This window comes from Theropithecus gelada, chromosome 18 (genome assembly GCF_003255815.1).
Source record: "Theropithecus gelada isolate Dixy chromosome 18, Tgel_1.0, whole genome shotgun sequence".
Taxonomy (NCBI): Eukaryota; Metazoa; Chordata; class Mammalia; order Primates; family Cercopithecidae; genus Theropithecus; species Theropithecus gelada.
Genome location: NC_037686.1, coordinates 9,693,733 through 9,715,192, shown reverse-complemented (window position 1 = coordinate 9,715,192; position 21,460 = coordinate 9,693,733). Strand labels below are relative to the sequence as shown.

The 21,460-nt window shown below is 45.3% G+C and overlaps 1 protein-coding gene and 1 long non-coding RNA gene across 9 annotated transcripts in view; one reads left to right on the top strand and one right to left on the bottom strand.

The window, feature by feature from the left end:
• Window positions 1-21,460, bottom strand: part of DLGAP1 (DLG associated protein 1) — a 960,906-nt gene that overhangs the window by 80,364 nt on the left and 859,082 nt on the right. For 7 of the 8 annotated variants that reach the window (XM_025365244.1, XM_025365243.1, XM_025365245.1 and 4 more), the window contains one exon: window positions 7,102-7,475. In XM_025365244.1, the coding sequence (XP_025221029.1) occupies window positions 7,102-7,475 (374 nt within the window). The remainder of the gene's footprint in view (window positions 1-7,101; window positions 7,476-21,460) is intronic. The other variant, XM_025365250.1, reaches the window with a different exon arrangement.
• Window positions 16,706-20,692, top strand: LOC112611450. Its single transcript, XR_003116658.1, has 3 exons — window positions 16,706-16,855; window positions 17,019-17,083; window positions 19,878-20,692. It is a non-coding gene; the product is annotated as an uncharacterized LOC112611450 (long non-coding RNA).

The following is a 21,460-nucleotide window of genomic DNA, read 5'->3' as shown; positions in this document are numbered from 1 at the left end:
AAAAAAAAAAAAAAAAAAAAAAAAAAAAAAAAAAAAAAAAACCTTTCCTGTTAAAATGATCCAAGTCTGTAACATTTGTGAAAGGTTTTTTTGGTTTTGTTTTGTTTTTACTTTTTTTGCACTTTATTCTTCCTCCAGGTTTTAATTTTATTTATTTATTTATTTTTTAGAGAGACGGTTTCTCTCATCTAAGCTGGAGTGCTGTGGCAAATCACGGCTTACTGCCACTGTGACCTCCTGGGCTCAAGTGATCCTCCCACCTCAGCCTCCCAAGTAGCTTGGACTCAGGTGTGTGCCAGCACACACAACTAATTTTTTCTTTTTTTTTTGTAGAGACAGGGTCTTGTTATGTTGCTTAGGCTGGTTTGAACTCCCAGGCTCAAGCCATCTACCCACCTCAGCTTCCCAAAGTGTTGGGATTACAGGCGTGAGCCATTGCACCTGACCTCTTTCCCCAGATTTAATACTCCCTCTTGCATCAGTATTGGTAATATACATGAGTGTCTATATTATTTTGACTTTAAAATTTACCAACATTAAGTTGTCACAAGAATCTTTTATAATTTTCTCAAAAGGTCATATACTATTCCCATTTCTAATATTGTTAATTTCTATATGGCCTTTCTCAATCAGACTTGTCTATTATTTAGTATTTTTAAATAACCAATTTTCGTTTATCAATTCCACTTTACTTGTTATTGCCATTGCTCTGTTTTGTTTTCTAATGCATTTATCTATACTTTCATCATTAGTAATTCCTTCTTTTGAATCTGTTGTTCCTTTTCTAGCTTTGTAAATTGAGTGTTTATATTGCAATATTTCTTCCTTAATTATGAAAGAATATAGGGCTAGGAATTATTCTTAGATCATAACTACAGCCACAGCCCATAGTGATGATTTATAGGATTCCTGCTGTCATTTATTTCGAAATAATCTTGAATTCCTTCTGTAATCCAAATGTTATTTAAATGTTTTAATATTTGCAAATGGTTATATTTTGTTATCTGTTTAGTGTTCGTTTCTAATTTTAATGCGTCATGGTTGGCAAACATGACTGATTATTTCTTCTTTTTGGAATTCATTAAAATGATCTCCGTAAGGCTCATTAGTTTTGATTGGAGACAGGTCCCTCCAAAAATCTCTTTCCAAATAAACGTTGATGCTGACTTCAAGGCCATCTAAATAAAGTCTTCAAGGCTTAAATGTTTTGAAAGTATCTCCTTAGTGTTCCTTTATTATTTTAAGTCAATAAATTATGAATCTAAGATAATGTGTCATTTTATTTTATTTTATTTTACTGTATTTTATTTTATTTTATTTTTTTATTTAGAGACGGAGTCTGGCTCTGTTGCCTAGGCTGGAGTGCAGTGGCACGATCTCGGCTCACTGCAAGCTCCGCCTCCCGGGTTTACGCCATTCTCCTGCCTCAGCCTCCCGAGTAGCTGGGACTACAGGCGCCCGCCACCACGCCCAACTAATTTTTTGTATTTTTAGTAGAGACAGGGTTTCACCATGTTAGCCAGGATGGTCTCGATCTCCTGACCTCGTGATCCGCCCGCCTCAGCCTCCCAAAGTGCTGGGATTACAGGCGTGAGCCACTGCGCATAGCCAATAATGTGCCTTTTTACTTTTCAAAGCTTTCTTTCGAATAGTAACAATTTCTTTGGTTTGTACTTTACCTGGCAGAGACAAGTTTCATTATCTGCAGTTGGACTTATTTCTTCACATAAACATAAAATATTAACATATCGGTACACTTGGACAGGTATTAAAGGAAATAAATAAGTCTTAAGAGTACGATCTCAAATAACTAAATTTTCTTTTATTCATTAAAAGAATAGAGAAAGCCATTGCATTTCACATAATGTGAAGGATTAAGCTGTTCTTTTAATCTGTTTTGCAACTTGAGTTAAATGATAATAGATGGAAATCATAATGTACCATCGAGAGATAGAGGAGTCAGGGCCTAAAGGTAGTACGTGAAACCCATCTGTAGTCAGAATTGCTCTTGAAAGACTAAAAGACAGTGTAACCAACTGTTGCCAGGTGTCACCTTTGGGGAGTACAGTAGAAATAGTAGGTGGGAGTGGGAAAGAAGGGGAAATCTCATATTTTGCTCTATACACTCCTGCACTGTATGAACTCTTTATAATAATACTGTATACATGAATTACTCATTTTGTAATTATAAGAAAACAAAAAAATTATCCTTAATGGTGCCTATGACTTTCAGTTTAGACATACAACTTTGCCCTAAATCCAAAGCAGCCAGTCCCCACAATGCCCCCTCGCCCCCAACACTAGAGCATCAAGAAAAACACCAGATAAAGTATTTGACTTGTTTTGGTGCCATATTATGCTATAGAAATTTATATCTTTAAGTATTCTAGAATCAGAGTGCCATGAGTTGCTCCCATAAGAACATAGGAGCAAAGATGCACACGGATCATGTCCATTTTAGGCCTTTTAACACACACACTGATGGAAGGAAACAGCTATTTATTTATTTATCGGACAAAGAGCTTTGCTTTGGTGATTTGCTTACTGTCTAGCAGCCCCAAGCCCATCTTCTACATTCAGCTGCTCTTCGACATTGAGGCCAGGACTCCCAAACTACATTTCCTAGGCCTCCTTGTCGGCTGGTTTCCAGTTGTGTTCTAATAAAGGAAGGTGGAAGAAGAGAAGGAACTTCCTTCCTGTTTCTACCTTCTTCTGGCATCATTCCCACATGTGAGGGCAGCTATGGCTCCACCCTCCAGCTCCTTTCTTTTTTTTTTTTTTGAGATGGAGTCTTCCTCTGTTGCACAGGCTAAAGTGCAGTGGCGCGATCTCGGCTCACTGCAACCTCCGTCTCCCGGCTTCAATCAATTCTCTGTCTCAGCCTCTCGAGTACTTGGGATTACAGGTGCCCATCACCACACCCGGTTAATTTTTTTGTATTTTTAGTAGAGATGGCGTTTCACCATCTTGACCAGGCTGGCCTTCAACTCCTGACCTCGCGATCCACCTGCCTCAACCTCCCAAACTGCTGGGATTACAGGCGTGAGCCACTGCACCCGGCTCCAGCTCCTTCCTTCCTTCCTTCCTTCCTTCCTTCCTTCCTTCCTTCCTTCCTTCCTTCCTCCCTCCCTCCNCCTTCCTTCCTTCCTTCCTTCCTTCCTTCCTTCCTTCCTTCCTTCCTCCCTCCCTCCCTCCCTCCCTCCTTCCTTCCTTCCTTCCTTCCTTCCTTCCTTCCTTCCTTCCTTCCCTCCCTTCTTTCCTTCCCTCCCTCCTTTCTTTCTTTTTTTTTTTTTGATGGAGTTTCACTCTTGTTGCCCAAGCTGGAGTGCAATGCCACAATCTTGGCTCACTGCAAGCTCCGTCTCCCAAGTTCAAGGGATTTTCCTGCCTCACCCTCCTAAGTAGGTGAGATTATAGGCATGCACCACCAAACCCAGCTAATTTTTTTATTTAGTAGAGATGGGGTTTCACCATGTTGGTCAGGCTGGTCTCAAACTCCTGACCTCAGGTGATCCACCCACCTTGGCCTCCCAAAGTGCTGGGATTACAGGCGTGCGCCACCACGCCTGGCCCTCCAGCTCCTTTCAACAGCCCATGCACCAGCTGCTCTGCACCACTCCAAAGTCCCAGCACCACCTGACTCTGCCATCTCACAGTCTGAGCACAGGCTACCCCAGGCCTTCCTTCTGAGCTCGTAAAGTTCTGGTAACCCCACCTTTTCTTTCTTTTTCCTTTTATTGCTGTCTCAGTCTTCCCATACCTGTGTAACCAATTTTGTATATTAAACTGTCTCCGTTTAAGAAGCGAGCCTGGTCTGTGATTTCCTGGATGGGATTTTAACCAATTCCATATGACTACACTCATGTAAATTAAAAACGCTTAGGATGTCAGCCAAAGTAGGATGTTGTGTCTTCACTATGCAGTGGTATAAAACTATCCAATGAAACTTTTTTCAGAAGATGCATGGTAGTTATTTCCCTGAAGAAGCATGATCCTCAATGCATTAAAAAAAAAAGGAGACAGAAAAGAAGCAGGGTTCATCAGAACAAGAATGGAGGACATTGTTCTCTTCCTGGTCCAAGCCTCATCCCCACCCGTCCCAGAACAGCCAGCTCATTTGCATCAAGTATTAGTATCTTGTAAGCTTTAGTCGTTGTATATAAATTTATCTCTGTGATTTTTTACTCTTAGCTCCAAATATTGGCAAATGGCACCTTTTAAGTATTGTATCTAGAGTAATATACTTAAATTTATAAAGTGGCTTTCAAAAATTGTAAAAGAAATTGCAGGATATGAGATCTCTGTCCAAAAAGTAATAATTGAGAGAGGCCGTGGATTATTTAGTTCAGCATATTTAGCTAATTATAATTTTAAAGGACAATAGTCATCATAACAGCTAAATCTAATAATTGTTGAACACTTACGCCTGGCACTGTGCTTACAGTCTTACATATATTTTAATCAATTAATTTTTACTACACCCAAAATACACCATATGAAATAAGGACTATTATTATTCTCATTTCCCAGATGAGGAATCTGAGATACAGAAATACTAAGTAATTAATCTAAGTTCACGGAGGTTGTAAAATAAGTAGATGTAGTATTTAGCTATTGGGTATGAATTAAATTTAAAGTTTTGGTAAAAGATTAGAAACTCTGGCCCTAAGAGGGAAAGCGTGGGAGAAAGTCTGAGATCCTAGTGTGACATATTTTGGGAACTTGCATTTAAATTTGATTTATGTATAATGAAATTCAATGAATATTTTGAGTCTTTTTTTTTTTTTTTTTTTGAGACAGAGTCTTACTCTGTCGCCAGGTTGGAGTGCAGTGGCACAACCTCGGCTCACTGCAACCTCCACCTCCCGGGTTCAAGTGATTCTCCTGCCTCAGCCTCCCAAGTAGCTGGGACTACATACATGGGCCACCACACCCAGCTAATTTTTGTATTTTTAGTAGAGATGGGGTTTCACCATGTTGGCCAGGATGGTGTCGATCTCTTGACCTCGTGATCTGCCTACCTCAGCCTCCCAAAGTGCTAGGATTACAGGCGTGAGCCACCGTGCCTGGCTTTTTTTTTTTTTTTTTTTACTTATTATTCTCCATCAAAGAAGTAGTATAATGTGATCATGTTAGACACTCGGTATAATCTTGGCTCTGCCAACAAAAAGCAGGTGACCTTGAGCAAGGTTTTCAACCTCTCTGTGCTCTCATCTGTAGGGTAGAGATGATCCTAACACCTACGCCATAAGGTCATTGGATGAGTTAAATGAGAGGCACATAAAGTACTCAGTACTTTGCTATAATTTATATAGCAGTGTACGATGATTAGAGTAAGAATAAGAACAATTTTTTTATTCACTAAAATATCCAACTATTTAAGACATGAGATAATATCTCAAGTAAAAATTTTTCTCCCCAATGTTATATGTGGATTTAAGTCTAGTTCCATCCTACTGGGTGAAAATAATAATAATATTTATTATTCTGAGACTGAGTGTTAAAAAATCTAGCTCCCTGTGGAGGTTATAGTTTAGTGGGTGCATCATTACCACTAAACACACACAATGTAGTGATGGTCACACAACAATGTGAATGTCCTTAGTGCCACTGAACTGCACGTGTAAAAATAGTTAAAACGGTCATTAAAAAATTTTTTTTAGGCCGGGCGCGGTGGCTCAAGCCTGTAATCCCAGCACTTTGGGAGGCCGAGATGGGCGGATCACGAGGTCAGGAGATCGAGACCATCCTGGCCGACACGGTGAAACCCCGTCTCTACTAAAAAATACAGAAAACTAGCTGGGCGAGGTGGCGGGCGCCTGTAGTCCCAGCTACTCGGGAGGCTGAGACAGGAGAATGGCGTGAACCCGGGAGGCGGAGCTTGCAGTGAGCTGAGATCCGGCCACTGCACTCCAGCCTGGGGGGCAGAGCGAGACTCCGTCTCAAAAAAAAAAAAAACAAAAAAAAAAAATTTTTTTTAGTTTTATTTTTTTGAGATGGAGTTTTGTTCTTGTTGCCTAGGCTGGGGTGCAATGGCGCGATCTCGGCTCACCACAACCTCTGCCTCTTGGGTTCAAGCGATTCTCCTGCCTCAGCCTCCCAAGTAGCTAGGATTACAGGCATGCACCACCATGCCTGGCTAATTTTGTATTTTTAGTAGAGACGGCATTTCTCCATGTTGGTCAGGCTGGTCTTGAACTCCCGACCTCAGGTGACCCGCCCGCCTCGGCCTCCCAAAGTGTTGGGATTACAGGCGTGAGCCACTGTGCCTGGCCACACCTGGCTTTTAAATTAGACTTAGAGTGGGTTCAATGTGGATGGATTTTTTCAACAGCAAATTGAGAAGTTATTTTTCAAAGGATAATACAGCACAAAAAAAATGGAGAGAGAGGATGATTTTTCTGCTTTGATAGAAGAACATTTCTAGCAGGGTAACCCAGCTAAACAGGTGTAAAAGAAACAAGGTGGAATCAGTTTGATCTTATCTTTGAAAAGCAGAAAAACAGTGAACTGAACTGAGAAGCCTACTGAGTTTTCTACCATTTTCATGAAATGCTTGATTAGGCTGAAACTAGTGCACATTCTTTCCTCATGATGCTGTGATGTGAGTTATTGCTTTCCACACTATCAGTCACTTTGGTCTTGCTCGCCTTCACTCCCACATCTATGGGAAGTGGTTCGCATTTTTGTTCTCATATGGTCATTCAATAGTGTTGAACACACTGTTATGTGGCTCGATGACCCTGGCTATTCTTGCAAGTCCACTCTTTTTTCTAAAAATAGAAATGTGTGTTAGGAATTAAAAGCACCTCGTGTTTGATTGTGTTCATGTTCTTTGAATTATCCTGCAGTTTGAGTCACACATTCAATTTAGAGAACAAAAATAATAGCTGCTAATAATGTCTCCAGAGAAAATACTTTCATACTCTTGGTCACATTTAACAGTATACGGAGTCCACAGCCAATCACTTGAAAATCTGGTCCTACACATAGGTGTATGATTCCAAGCGGCAAGAAAGCAAATCTTCCGGGGAAAGAAAAAGTGTTAACATTCCTTAGTTTTAAGTTCCTATTTCAAAGGACAGAAAGGGAGGCTATTACCTGTATCCCGATAGACAGGCATCGATTTTTCTTAAAGTGGTCCTTCTTCCTGTCCTCCGTGGTGACGGTGGCTATGGTAGTCGTGGTGGTGACGGTGGCAGTGTTATTACCCATGTGTTGACTGGCAGGGCCATGGATCTGGGCGTTTGCAGCTTCGATGGCGGCGGTCAGAGCCTTCATACTGTCCAGGCTCTCGGTGGAGTTGCTGAGTCCAGACTGGCTGATAATATCTCCTCGTTGGCCCTGGCCGTCCATGTAGGCATCCTGGGCTGACTCTGTGCTACTCTGGGCTGTGATAGAAATGAAAGGTTTCGTGGTAGTTCTGGGTGGGACTGGAGGTGGTGTCTTCTTATATGTTGTAATGCAAGATGACACTGGAAGACAGTGAAAACAAAGACACTGTGATTTCTGCATGGGTTTTAATTTCTGATATTGTAACTGACAGCCATTGGAAATTAGGGCACACGAAACACACTGAGACATTTAACAGGAAAAAAGTTCCATTGACAGGCTGAGACTCCTGCTTTCCAGAGGTGGTTTCAGTCTCCTCTGAGGTGACATCTCCACAAAACCGAGGGAGAAAAACACTGGGAAATACCAATTTCTGAAATGGAAGTTTCTAAAATGGAAATTAATTTGAATCAACATAAACTAGACACGATTAGCCCTCTGTCGAAACCTTCCCAGCCAACAAAGTGTATAGGCACAGAGAGAAGGTGAGGGGAGTCTCTGCCTTCAGGGAAAACACTAAATATAGCTAACGTTAAGCAAAGTAACTCATTAGAAGAGATTCTAGTGGTTGATAATAAACATGGAAAAAGAGAAAAGGCAGGCAAAGAGGTTGCGAGGATGAGTGTTCTGATCCTAATAACAAGGATGAGGTGTTTGGGGAAGAAGGGTACACACGCCATCATAGCTGCTACAACTTGTTTATCAAAGCCCACTCCTTCCTTCCTTCTTTCCTTCCTTCCTTCCTTCCTTCTTTCCTTCCTGCTTTTTCTGTCTCCCTCCTTCCCTTATAAATGTTTTCTTAAAAATAGAGAGGAGGTCTCTCTGTGTTGTCCAGGCTGGTCTTGAATTCCTGGGCTCAAGAGATCCTCTCCCTTAGGCCTCCTTTCAAAGGACAGAAAAGGAAACGGTTACCTGTATTTTGATGGACAGACAAATAGAAGTGCTGGGATTACAGGGGTGAGCCACCGGGCCCGGCCACTTCCCACCTTTCTCTCTTTCTGTCTGACCTACCTTCCTTCCTTCTTTCCTTCCCTCCTCCCTCCCTTCTTTTCTCTCTCTGTCCCTCTGTGTTTCCCCCCGTCCTTCCCTTCTTTCCTTCCTTCCCTCCTTCAGTCTTCAGAAAAGACTTTTCTCTGTCTTCCTGTCTTGTCATCCTTCCTTTTCGTTCTCTCTCTCTCCATCTCCCTCTTTCTTGTCTTTCCCCTTCTCCTCCTCTCTGTCTTCCTTCTTCCCTTCCACCTTGCCTCTCTCTCTCTGCGTGTCTTTTTTTGGATAAGCGCTCACTATATAAACTTCTTTTGTCGAATTTTCGCTTGTTTCTGAGCAGAACTACTCACTGAGAGTATTTACACTGTACAAAAGTCTCCTATTGTAGAAATTAATCCACATGCTAGCTAATAAATCAGTCTTCGTGGGCTTCATCTGTATGAGCCACTCCCTAAAGTGTCTTCCTTTAGGGCAACTTGGTCAAGTCAAGGGCCTGAATCTGACTGGGTGTGGTGGCTCACGCCTGTAATCCCAGCACTTTGGGAGGCTGTGGCAGGTGGATCACCTGAGGTCAGGAGTTTGAGACGAGCCTGGCCAACATGGTGAAACCTCGTCTCTACTAAAAATACAAAAATTAACCGGGTGTGATGGCGTATGCTGTAATCCCAGCTACTCGGGAGGCTGAGGCAGGAGAATCGCTTCAACCTGGGAGGCGGACGTTGAGGTGAGCTGAGATCGTGCCACTGCACTCCAACCTAGGCGACAGAGGGAGATTCGGTCTAAAAAAAGGGTGGGGGCCTGAATCTAGGCTGCCGAGTACAATTTCGGACCTGTACAAGGGAGTCAAGGTCTATTTGGAGGCTCCCAGCAGCAGCCTAAGCCCCACCATCTAGCCATTTGATTACAATGCTGAGGGTTTTGAAGAAGCTTTACACTTTGGCTTTCAGTTTCTCATTTGTAAAGCATGATTTTAGAAAATAAATATCAAAAACGAATTAAGTTTCCAAGTGGGACTCCGGTCAGTGAAGCACAATTCCTTAAGCAGCTATTATAAATTCATTCAAATAATTACACTTCCATCATTTCCTCCCCAGCCCACCCCAGCCCACCCACTCTCGCAGGTGGTGTCACCGTGGCTCCATCACATCAGCTAGACCTGGCCACGCAGTCCCAACTTGTTACCTACGGTTCCAGCTGCCAACTCGGACCATCTCACTGAATGAAATACTTGCTTCAACATTGAAGATGTTTCCTTTGGCCACTCAAGGGAAACACCCTATAATGCACAATAAACAAAAGGACCCTATTATGCTGTCCTGCTGTTTCAGTGGCCTGTGATTTGGAGTAATTTCCTTAACCATAAAATAGATGGAGACAATAATGTTTGGCTATTTCGCAGGGATTGCCTGAGTATTGGAGGAACAAATCAAGCAAATGTCACATTACAATATCATATGGGCTCTGGGAGAGGGGAAGACAAGGTGCATGACACAGAGTTGCCTCTCATTCCCTGGGTGGATGACTGGCAGAGGCCCAGCCCAGGAGAACCTCCCCTCTATGTTGACTCATGAAACACACATCTTTACCTCTTTTTTATTTTTTTAAGAGATAGGGTCTCACTCTGTCACCAGGTTGGAGTGCAGTGGCACCATCATGGCTCACTGCAGCCTCGATCTCCCAGTCTCAAGCAATCCTCCCACTTCAGTCTCTTGAGCAGCTGGGACTACAGGTGTGCACCACCACATCCAGCTAATTGTTTATTTTTTGTAGAGATGGAGTTGTGTTGCCCAGGCTGGTCTTGAACCCCTGGCTTCAAGCGATCCTCCCACCTCAGCCTCTCAAAGTGCTGCATTAGAGGCATGAGCCAGTAGGCCATGCCTGGCCCATCTTTATCATTTGAATGCAGCTCAACAATAAGCAGTCAACTTCCTCATTTTTTAGCTAATGCACCTGACAGGAAACGCGACTCAGGGAAAATACAGGGCCTGCAAGGTGCAGTCCAGAGCGGAACCAGCCAGCCTCAGGTTCTTCCCATTAGCCCAAAGCTAAGCCTCTGGCTAAACAATGCCAATGCATATACATTGTAAATACTTTGCCTCGCTCACTTTAGTTTCTTGTATCCAAACCTTGCTGCGGCTCTGGTTCCCAGAGAGGCATGAGTGTTGGTAGCCCTGCTCGGAGTAATGCTCATCTCAGTCATTCAGCTGAAGACCCAGAGTGGGTGGGAGCCATAAATAGGATAGAACCTCTCCCTATTAAAATCGAATGAAGCTAGAGCATTGTACCACTTCTCCTAAGACATGTCTTTACAGTGTGAACTCATTATTTTGTTCAAAATGGATTCTCAGGACATTCCACCCACTGATATTTCAAGAAGCTAAATAACATATTCCAACATCAAATGGCTGACCTTTTGGATTACATATTGCTTCTTGTTAGCTCTCCCTGGTTTCTTCTTTCAGTGTGGATAATCCAAACTGGACAGTGAGGACAGGCACAGTGGCTCACACCTGTCATCCCAGCGTTTGGGGAGGCTAAGGTGGGAGGACTGCTTGAGTCCAGAAGTTGCAGACCAGCCTGGGCAAGATAACGAGATCCTGCCTCTACTCAATTAGAAAACAAAACTAAACACTCCCCCTCCAAAAAAAAAAAAAGCTAGATAATGCAGCCAAATACAGAATCATTTGATTTGCTATGACATACAGTAAAAATCATGCCATGATGTGATAAGTGTGATGATGTGGGTGGGAGGGCACGGGGCTAAGTCACATCGTTCCCAATGCATGACTGACCTTGGGGACCTGAGCCTCCAATGTGACTCCTACACTCCCCAGGCCAACTGCAATTGGACGCCACCTGGTGGCTGTTGTCAGCTCATCTTCGCTATCTATCGGGATAACTCTGGATACCTTGTTCAACAGGGACATTGGCAGAGCTCCAGTACTGCTTGAAATCTACCATGGTTAGATTGGACAGGGAGAATACTGGAGACATGACTTATCCAACAGGGTGGTCCTGCCCCCAACACCCAAAGGAGGTAAGATTTTGAGATCCCCCTCACTTCGAATAAGGGAGCTGCATGGAGGACAGGAACCATCTCCCATGCTGTTATACGGAGGGACGTTACTGGTTATTATGAAGCTTTAGGATAGGAACCATCTTCCATGCTGTTATGAGGAGGGGCGTTACTCATTATTATGAGGCTTCACTGCGGTAAGCAACACTGTCTAGCCGGGCGCGGTGGCTCAAGCCTGTAATCCCAGCACTTTGGGAGGCCGAGACGGGCGGATCACAAGGTCAGGAAATCGAGACCATCCTGGCTAACATGGTGAAACCCCGTCTCTACTAAAAATACAAAAAACTAGCCGGGCGAGGTGGCGGGCGCCTGTAGTCCCAGCTACTCGGGAGGCTGAGGCAGGAGAATGGCGTAAACCCGGGAGGCGGAGCTTGCAGTGAGCTGAGATCCGGCCACTGCACTCCAGCCTGGGCGACAGAGCGAGACTCCGTCTCAAAAAAAAAAAAAAAAAAAAAAAAAAAAAAAAAACACACTGTCCAATCATGGACTAGGAAGGTGAAAGGAATTCAGATCTTCATGATTGCTGTTTTTTTCCAACTACAGACAGGGTCTCATTGTGCTGTGTTTTGTGTTCATTGCAAATCAAATGATTTTCTTCCTCATCTGGCTGAAAGGACTCCATCTGGCTGAAAGGCCTTGAACTCCCCGGTTTAAGAGATCTTCCCCCTTCAGCCTCCTGAATAGGTGGGACAACGGGCGCATGCCACCATGCTCGGCTTAAGATTGCTGTTTGAAGGAGAGGAAAGGAGATTCAAATCACAACTCACACTTCTCCATCATCCCCTTCTTCATTTTCCAATTCTTCTGCACTCCAAAGCTCATACAACGAAATCCTTCCATTTTCCCCAACATCACCCTTTCCTAGATTTGCTATCTAAGCCCTAAACCCTCGCTTCTCTCCTAAGGGTGTTTTGTTTGTTTCAGTTCTACTCTCAGGATTCAGTGCCAGGAAAGATTTAGAACCCACTGAGAAGGTCTGAGCACCAGCGCGTGTGTGATAGATAAGAGTGAGGCTTAAGGAGGGTGAAACACCACCCAATATGTTTGTCTTGTCCGGTCAAAACAGAAAGAGAAAATGAGAAAGAGAAAAAGAGAAAACGAGCAGCTTCTCTACAGTGAGTGAAACATCTGATTTGTTTAAAAGTGACGTTCTCCCTTTTTTTTTTTTTTGAGACGGAGTTTTGCTCTTGTTACTCAGGTGCAATGGTGCGATCTCCGCTCAGGGCAACCTCCGCATCCTGGGTTCAAGCAATTCTCTTGCCTCAGCCTCCTGAGTAGGTGGGATTACAGGCATGCGCCACCATGCCTGGCTAATTTTTGTGGGTTTAGTAGAGACAGGGTTTCACCATGTTCGCCTGGCTAGTCTCAAACTCCTGACCTCAGGTGATTCAACTGCCTCAGCCTCCCAAAGTGCTGGGATTAGAGGCGTGAGCCACCATTCCCAGAAAGAACGGAGAGGTGAAGCCAGCTGACTTCCTGGGTCCAGTGGGGACTTGGAGAACTTTTCTGTCTAGCTAAAGAATTGTAAATGCACCAATCAGCACTCTGTAAAAATGCACCAATCAGCACTCAGTGTCTAGTTAAAGGATTGTAAATATACCAATCAGCACTCTGTAAGAATACACCAATCAGCACTCTGTGTCTAGCTAACGGATTGTAAATGCACCAATTAGTAATCTGTAAAAACGCACCAATCAGCACTCTGTAAAATGGACCAATCAGCAGGACGTGGGTGGGGACAAATAAGCAAACAAAAGCTGGCCACTCCAGCCAGCAGTGGCAATCCAGCTGCAATCCGCTGGGGTCGTCTGGCATGCTGTGGAAAGTTTGTTCTTTCGCTCTTCACAATAAATCTTGCTGCTGCCCACTCTTTGGGTCCACACTACCTTTATGAACTTTTATAGGAATTTTATAGCGTGTTTTACCTGTTGAATCTAAAACAAAAACCAAAAAACTATGGGTTTTTTGTATGTCTTAAAAAAAAGTCCTCTTTCTAGTAATTCTTTTTTGTTGCATTTTACCAAAGCACTGATCTGCAACAAATTGAGGGCAAATAAACAAACTGGTCCCTCACCAGAGATAGTCTAAGAAGCACTGAAAAGAACATTTGCAAATCCAGAGAACAGGGCAGAGGTAGTACAAGTGAGATTAAGAATATATTCAAGAGGTAACTTGAAGCCACAGGCTGTTTTAGAAAACAAAATGATGTGCAGAGGCCAAAAAAAAAAAATAGGAACATAGAAGGACCTAAACTAGGGACATAAACATATATCTATTGTAGAAATACAGAATGGGAACGATTGGACTTATGGTTGTAATGTCAGGTAAGGTGTCTTATTTCAGGAAAGGCATGTAGGATTAGAAGTACGGACCTAGGCCTGTTGCGGAGGCTCATTTCTGTAATCCCAGCACTTTGAGAGGTCCAGGCGGGAGGATCTCTTCGAGCTGAGGAGTTTGAGACCAGCTAAAGCAACATGGTGAAACGCATCTCCACACAATTATCCAGGAGTGGTAGCATCCTGCCCCAGCCTTCCAAGTAAGTGGCACCTGTGGTCCCAGCTACTTGGAAGGCTGGGGCGGGAGGACTGCTTGAGCCCGGAAGATCGAGGTTGCAGTGAGCCAAGATCGCGCCACTCCAGCCTGGCGACAGAGCAAGACTACGTCAAAAAAATAAAAAATAAGAATAAAAAGACGGGGTGTTTCATTTGGAAGAGAAGAAAGGGGGGTTTTCAATTATTTGGAGGGCTCTTGCTTAGAGGATGGCATGGGCCTGCTTTGTACAAGTCCCCAAAGGAACAACAAAGGCAAGAGCTCAGAGAGGCATAAAGAATAATTCTCCAGGCATTGATTGTCCGTCCATAGAAGGAATACGAGGACCTCACAGCAGAGGGAGTTCTCAGCCCCTGTTCAAGCACAGACCAGCACATGTTTTGGCTGGGAAGTTACAGCAATTGTACCAACATATGATAGGTGGCTCAACTAGATGACAAGATTTCTTTCAAATTGGATGGTTATGATAATGACTGAAATCTAGACAAGAATTTGCAAACTAGGGAGGGTCCCACAGACAGTGATGCTAAAGAACTGAAGAAAGAAGCCAAAAAAGGAGGCCAGAAAAAGAGCTCCAATGAGGCTGTCTGGTAGCAATGATGAGTGTGCTGGCATCTTGGGAAAGCATCTGGCACCGATGAGGACAAAATTGCTAATAGACAAGTTTGCTGCTCCTGCTTCCAGCCAAGCAGACCCCAAAGTTGTGCACTTAATAGCGCATCATAGGGCTCCTGCTCTCGCGGTGATGTGTTACGCAGGCCGCACTTTCCAACAAATGCCAGACACATCAACGGTCTGGCTGCAGTCCTGCACCGGGAAAAATGCACAAACCCTGGCAACCACATAGATGATGAGATGAGATTTAGTCCAGATCCGTGACATGCCATTAGATCTTCCTAATCACCAGAGAGCAGATCCTTACTCTGTGTACTGGACACTGTACTAAGAACTTAATAGACATGGGGGCTGGGTGTGGTGTCTCCCACCTGTAATCCCAGCACTTTGGGAGGCTGAGGCATAAGGATCACTTTAGCCCAGGAGTTCGAGACCAGCATGGGTAACACAGTGAGACCTTGTCTTTAAAAAAACCCCAAAACAACAACTAGCTGGTCATGATGGTGTACACCTGAAGTCCCAGCTACTCAGTAGGCTGAGGTGGGAGGATCACTTGAGCTTGGGAGGTGGAGGCTGCAATGAGCCATGACTGTGCCACTGCACTCCAGCCTTGGTGACAGAGCAAGACTCTGCCTCAAAAAAAAAAAAAGAAAAGAAAAGAAAAAAAATAGACATGATCTCACATATGTGAAAGATCCCACTATCCCCATTTCACTGATGAAAATATTAAGGCTCAGAGCAGGCAACGGACATCTTTAACTCATCTACAGATTCAGTGACAGAGTTAAGAGTACTCAGGGCTCCAAATCCCATCTTACCATTAACTCAAACCACCTCTGTTTATCCCGGCACCCTCCTCTCACCCCCCCAGTAAACACACTCTATTAAACACCCTGTCCACTAAAGCACCATGCTTTCCACGAGAGACTCCTTTGTGTACAGCCCTCCTCACTCTGCAGGAACTCACCAAAGTTTCAGTGAATGAATGAATTTGGAGTGGTCAACAAGGGGTGCACAGTTGCAACCTTTTTTTTTTGAGACAGAGTCTGGCACTGTCGCCCAGGCTGGAGTGCAGTGGCCGGATCTCGGCTCACTGCAAGCTCCGCCTCCCGGGTTCACGCCATTCTCCTGCCTCAGCCTCCCGAGTAGCTGGGACTACAGGCGCCCGCCGCCACCTCGCCCGGCTAGTTTTTTGTGTTTTTTAGTAGAGACGGGGTTTCACCGTGTTAGCCAGGATGGTCTCCATCTCCTGACCTCATGATCTGCCCGTCTCGGCCTCCCAAAGTGCTGGGATTACAGGCTTGAGCCACCACGCCTGGCCCACAGTTGCAACTTTTAAAAGACAGCAGAAGGAGAGAAATGCCACAAAACAAAATGCACATGGAAAAATCACTACCTTATTTCAAAATATTTACAGCTTCACATTTACAGGCCACCCAAAGTGTGGCGGTCAGTGGTGAGAAGGCAAAGATCAGAGGCTGTTGGGGTGGGGCATACACCATGATTCCCGGCCCCCCTCTGGGAGACACAAGGTATCCCACAGTCTTCTCTCCCAGTCACATCCTCCACGGAAACCACAAGATGACTTACGCAACTTTTTTTTAAAGTAGAAAAAAGTATGCTTGTGTGTGTGTAAGGGGAGGAGACGGGATGTGAATGAGATGGAGGGTAGTGTAATAATTCCTGTAGTCATAAGACACGCCAGTTGGTAGTTACTAGTATTCCAGACACTTCCTAACGCCAGACAAATGCCCCAAGCCTCGGCATGTCTGGCTTAGAGATCTATTCAACTGATAGCAGCCGCCTCTTCTGGGGAGAGCAGATCTTTCAGAAAGCACTGGCTGCGCTGCTAATCAAACGCAACATTGTTCTCAGAAAGGAGGAAGAATGGAAAGGTTTGTTTCAGAGTCACAACTTTATTTTTTTTAAAAAGCACCCAAGTTGTTTTAACAAGTTGCTACAAAACTTGGGCTTCCTGAGTGGAGGCTGTTTTGCACAGTGCATCTACTGTACAAAAATCCAGGCAGGGAGGGATCAGAAAGTTAGAGTCATTAAAGAAAGAAAGAAAAAAAAAAAAAAAAAGCCCCAGGCACTTCATGCCTGGAAATGATGTCAGACGCAGCCACTCCTCTGTTAGAACTACGACCAAACAATGCGCAGGCAATCCACAGCAGCTGCCCTGCAAATGTCAGCGCCAGCCCAGTCCAAAGAGCTTGAAACATACCAAGCCGAAGGACTGTGCTGTGCCTCTCTCGCGCACATTTTCCCCAAGCACTCTCAGGAACCTGGCAACAGGTAACGTGGCAACCTTTGACTTATAAAAGGGCAAGTGGCACAATTTCAGGGAACAAATGGACTTTTTTTAAAGCCAGCATCTCCCCCACCACTCCCACACCCTCCCTCCCAACCAAAAGTGAGTAAAAAACAAAGCATTGACGCGGGCAGTCCTACTCTCGAGTGTCCCCTTGTGGCCAAGCCTGGAACATCACATCCGTACTTTGCAATCTGTGGATCAGCTACGAGGTAAGTCGCTCTTTGGAAGGGGTGGAGGTCTTCGCTGGACTTGTCTTCCGAAAAGCATAAAGAGTGGAAGTCAAGGCTAAGAATGGCTTGCTTTTTTACCTTACCACCTTAACAAAAACTTCACCTTAGCTGCAGGGTTAAATCTCTGGGTCGGGGCTGGGGATTTTCGTCGCTGTTGTTTTAAAGCAGCAGCCAAGGCCATGTTTTTTAAGGTGGTGAGTTAAACAGAGCAAGCACTGCGGTAGCCTCTTTCCACCCAATCTCTTTCTTCACATCCTAGTCACAGCCAAGCGTAGGGTGGATGGCAGTGAGGATAAACAGCCCAGAAACTGAGGGTTCCTGCAGGGTGGGACTGGCATTTTCCATTTTTATCTGAAGGTGTACTTTGAATGCAGACACTTTTCTCGCAGGCCAGAAGCACTGCTCATTTGCATTGCTGGCTTCCAGTTAGCCTATTTGCGAGGATTACTTAGGATTTCCAGACTGCAGGCCCAGCTACCCAGAGAGTGTGCCTCGAAGCCCCACCTCAACGCTTTCATCTCTATGTGGGGGGGAAGCACCCATGAAAATGCCAACGGCAGTATTTGTAACCGGCCTTCTTCCTTTTGGGAACTGCTTTCTGCAGTCTCTCTGTTTTAGAGGAATAACTACAGCAGGGAGCTGCTCCAGCCTCGCAGGAGGAGAGGGCACCGTTGAGGAGAGGGCACCCGCAGGAGGAGAGGGCACCCGCAGGAGGAGAGGGCACCCGCAGGAGGAGAGGGCACCGTTGAGGATAGGGCACCCGTTCTGTCTCCCTCTGGCTATGTTAACTGGAAACTAGGAAAGGGGTTCAGATCAAAGTAAGTGCTCTCTTCAGAAAGTTCCATTCATTAACTAAATTAGCAGAAATTAAATGGTGTTTGGAGGAAGGTCATTTCAGAAGGCCCAGGGCCAGAGGCTGAGGTCTAAAACTTCTAATCTGGACTTTGATTGAAGTTTGGCAGTTAAGTAGGAAGTCGAAGGCTACCATATGTAAATCCAGTTCTTGCCTGAAATCACTCATTTCAAAGGAATATCTTGAAAGGACACAGACTGGGAAACAGGCATGAGGGGAAAAAAAAAAAAAAAAAAAAAGGTAGACATTTGGCTAGTATGTGCTTAGATCACTTAACACTAAAGATGAGAAACCCAGGGCTCTGAGTAAGAATCATTTGCCCAGTAGCTAAGGTGAGTCACAGCCTGCACAGAACTAGGGCACACGTTGAAGTCAGGATGTTGAGAACGTCAGGCTTACTAATTTGCAAGGCAGGAGTGTTGCTTCCAGTAGGGAATGTGATCAGGATTTCACGGCTCATTTTCCCAGCCTTTCCAACAGGTGCAGTCAAGTCATCCGTGTAGACAAGTGACTGCCCTGGCACTTACATCTGTTAGGATTAAATTTCCATTTGTTCCATTACTTTATATGAAGTGATTTCTACTGTCGAGTCAGACAGATCACTTCCTCTTAGACCTAGGGACTTTTTCAACATTTTTAACAATGTGTGTGTTTTTCAAAATGTGTCCCAGCCAGGTCTGCAGGTCTTCCTGGGTTGAATGGCCTGTTTACAGAAGGGGAAGATTCAGGACTTAAGGTCAGGGTTACGGAATTATATAAAGTTTCCTGTTTGGGCAGCTGGTCTAGCAACACCTCAGGTTGGGGCAGACTGGGTCTTGTTGAGAGATAGCATGCCCAGGAGGCTAGGGCCGGGAGAGTGCCAGGAGCAGGGAAGGACATCTTTCGTTTCTTTTGTTTTGAGCCCGAGTATTACTCTGTCACCCAGGCTGGAGTGCAGTGGTGCGATCTCGGCTCCCTGCAACCTCCACCTCCCAGGTTCAAACGATTCTCCTGCCTCAGCCTCTCGAGTAGCTGGGATTACAGGTGCCCACCACCACACCCAGCTATTTTTTTTTTTTTTTTTTTTGAGACAGAGTTTCCCTCTTGTTGCCCAGGCTGGAGGGCAATGGCGCGATCTCAGCTCACCGCAACCTCTGCCTCCCTGGTTCAAGTGATTCTCCTGCCTCAGCCTCCCGAGTAGCTGGGATTGCAGGCACATGCCACCACCCCAATTAATTTTTTGTATTTTTAGTAGAGATGAGGTTTCTCCATGTTGGTCAGGCTGGTCTCGAACTCCCGACCTCAGCTGATCTGCCTGTCTTGGCCTCCCAAAATGCTGGGACTACAGGTGCGAGTGATCGCGCCCGGCCACTCCCAGCTAATTTTTATATTTTTAATAGAGACGGGGTTTCACCATGTGGTGCAGGCTCATCTTGAACTCCTGATCTTAGATGATCTGTCCACCTCAGCCTCCCAAAGTGCTGGGATTACAGGCTTGAGCCACCAAGCCCGACCTGACATTTTTCTTTTTTTTTTTTTTTTTTTGAGACTTTGAGACGGAGTCTCACTTTGTCGCCCAGGCTGGAGTGCACGATCTCCGCTCACTGCAAGCTCCGCCTCCCGGGTTCACGCCATTCTGCCTCAGCCTCCAAGTAGCTGGGACTACAGGCGCGCACCACTACGCCCGGCTAATTTTTTGTATTTTTAGTAGAGACGGGGTTTCACCGTGTTAGCCAGGATGGTCTCGATCTCCTGACCTCGTGATCCACCCGCCTCGGCCTCCCAAAGTGCTGGGATTACAGGCGTGAGCCACCGCGCCCGGCGACATTTTTCTTTTAAATCTTTCATCAACCAGCTTTCATTTCTTGTCGGAAGTCACTTTTCAGCATCCTGTTCCTATATTCTCTGTTAGGAGAACCTTTTTTTTTTTTTTCTGGCCAGACTGAGAGAAAGGAATTAGTTAAAGGATGGAAGAATTACAAGATCAGGCACTGTTGTCTGTCTGATCCACGGATGTAACCACAGCACACGGCGCGCCTTACGGTACTAGTGTGGTAAATGCTTGTTACATGAAGGCATGAACAGGGATGAGAAGAGACTTCCTGGAGAAAAAAAAGGGACTAATAATCAGGAAAGGGAGGTGATCGGGGCAGGAGTAAAGTGGACACCTCAGCAAAGCCATTCGCTGTGATCTCTGATGGTGCAGTGTCATGTGTCACCAGAGCCCCCTCGTGTTTGATGTTGGCCAATCCTGCCAGCATGGATCTAGCAGGCCAAATCCTCCTCTACCATGCTCTGACACCAGCTGGTCCCCTGGTCCGCCTAATGTCCCTCATTCTCCCCACTTGGCCTCCCCTATGGGCCCTCGGAAAAGGACCGTGGGAGGCACCTGTGACACTGCCCTTTTCCTGTGCAGCTGTTTTTCTTCTTCGTTCTTTTCACTCCTCGTTATTCTCTCTCTTTTTTTTTTTCTTGCTCAGCCCACACAGAACTAGGAACCTTGTTATTCTTCTACTTATTTTTCGGTGCTCTGTCTGCTTGCACACACACAGATGGATATCTGAGCGCCAGGGAACTTTCTTTACCTCCTAGTATCATTTCATGAGAATTAGTAGCACCTGCACAATGGGGCCTTGGAGACAGGAATAAAAGGAAAAATCTGGCATGGAATCACATGACTCAACAGGCTGTGAAGACTCCGTGCCCTGCTGCTGTACGTCTGGTAAACAGAATAAATAGCACTTGAGCATCCCTGACCTGTGGAGTAGCTGGTTGTTTCTAGATGGGACCAGGGTATCCCGCACTTACTGCCAATTCATCTTGCTTCAGTAAGTGCAGGGGGCGCTGTGCAGAGTGAGTGGCCTGTGTATGAACCAGAGTCCGTCCCATCTAAAGACAGTCCGGTCAGGCCGAGTCCTCACCGAGACTTCAGTGTGGATTAATCAGTAACCTTGGTTCACCGGCAGGCTTGCTGGACTTTGGAGAAAAGGCTGACCCTCCACCAAAGCAGCCCACTGCTGCCATCGCCCTAGGAACAGAGGGCCTGGAGTCAGGGCTTGACCTGGCACAGGAGCTTTTGCACAAGGCCGGCTCAAATCTCCAAACCTGGGAAAACAGGATGCGTGGGGAAGTGAAGAAGAAAGAAAATGCATCCACCATTCCTTCCCGTTGCTGTCAGCACGATGAGGAATAATTACCTGGATCTGGAACGCAGGCGTGTGGGAGGCTGCAGGCCCCCCTGGTCTGTGTAGTTAGGCACTTAATTTTTCATCCTCCTCCTTTTCTCTGCCCTCCCGAAACCCCCATTTTCAAAGGAAAAACAGAAAAACGTATCTGGTTAACCTGTGTAATACTCTTTACATCAGTCCACTTGGTCCAGAAAGGATACCAGCTCCTTACTGATGCTCAGATAACAGGGTTAGTGCTTAAAAAAATTATGCCTTGGGCCGGGCGCGGTGATCACGCCTATAATCCCAGCACTTTGGGAGACCGAGGTGGGCAGATCACGAGGTCAAGAGATCAAG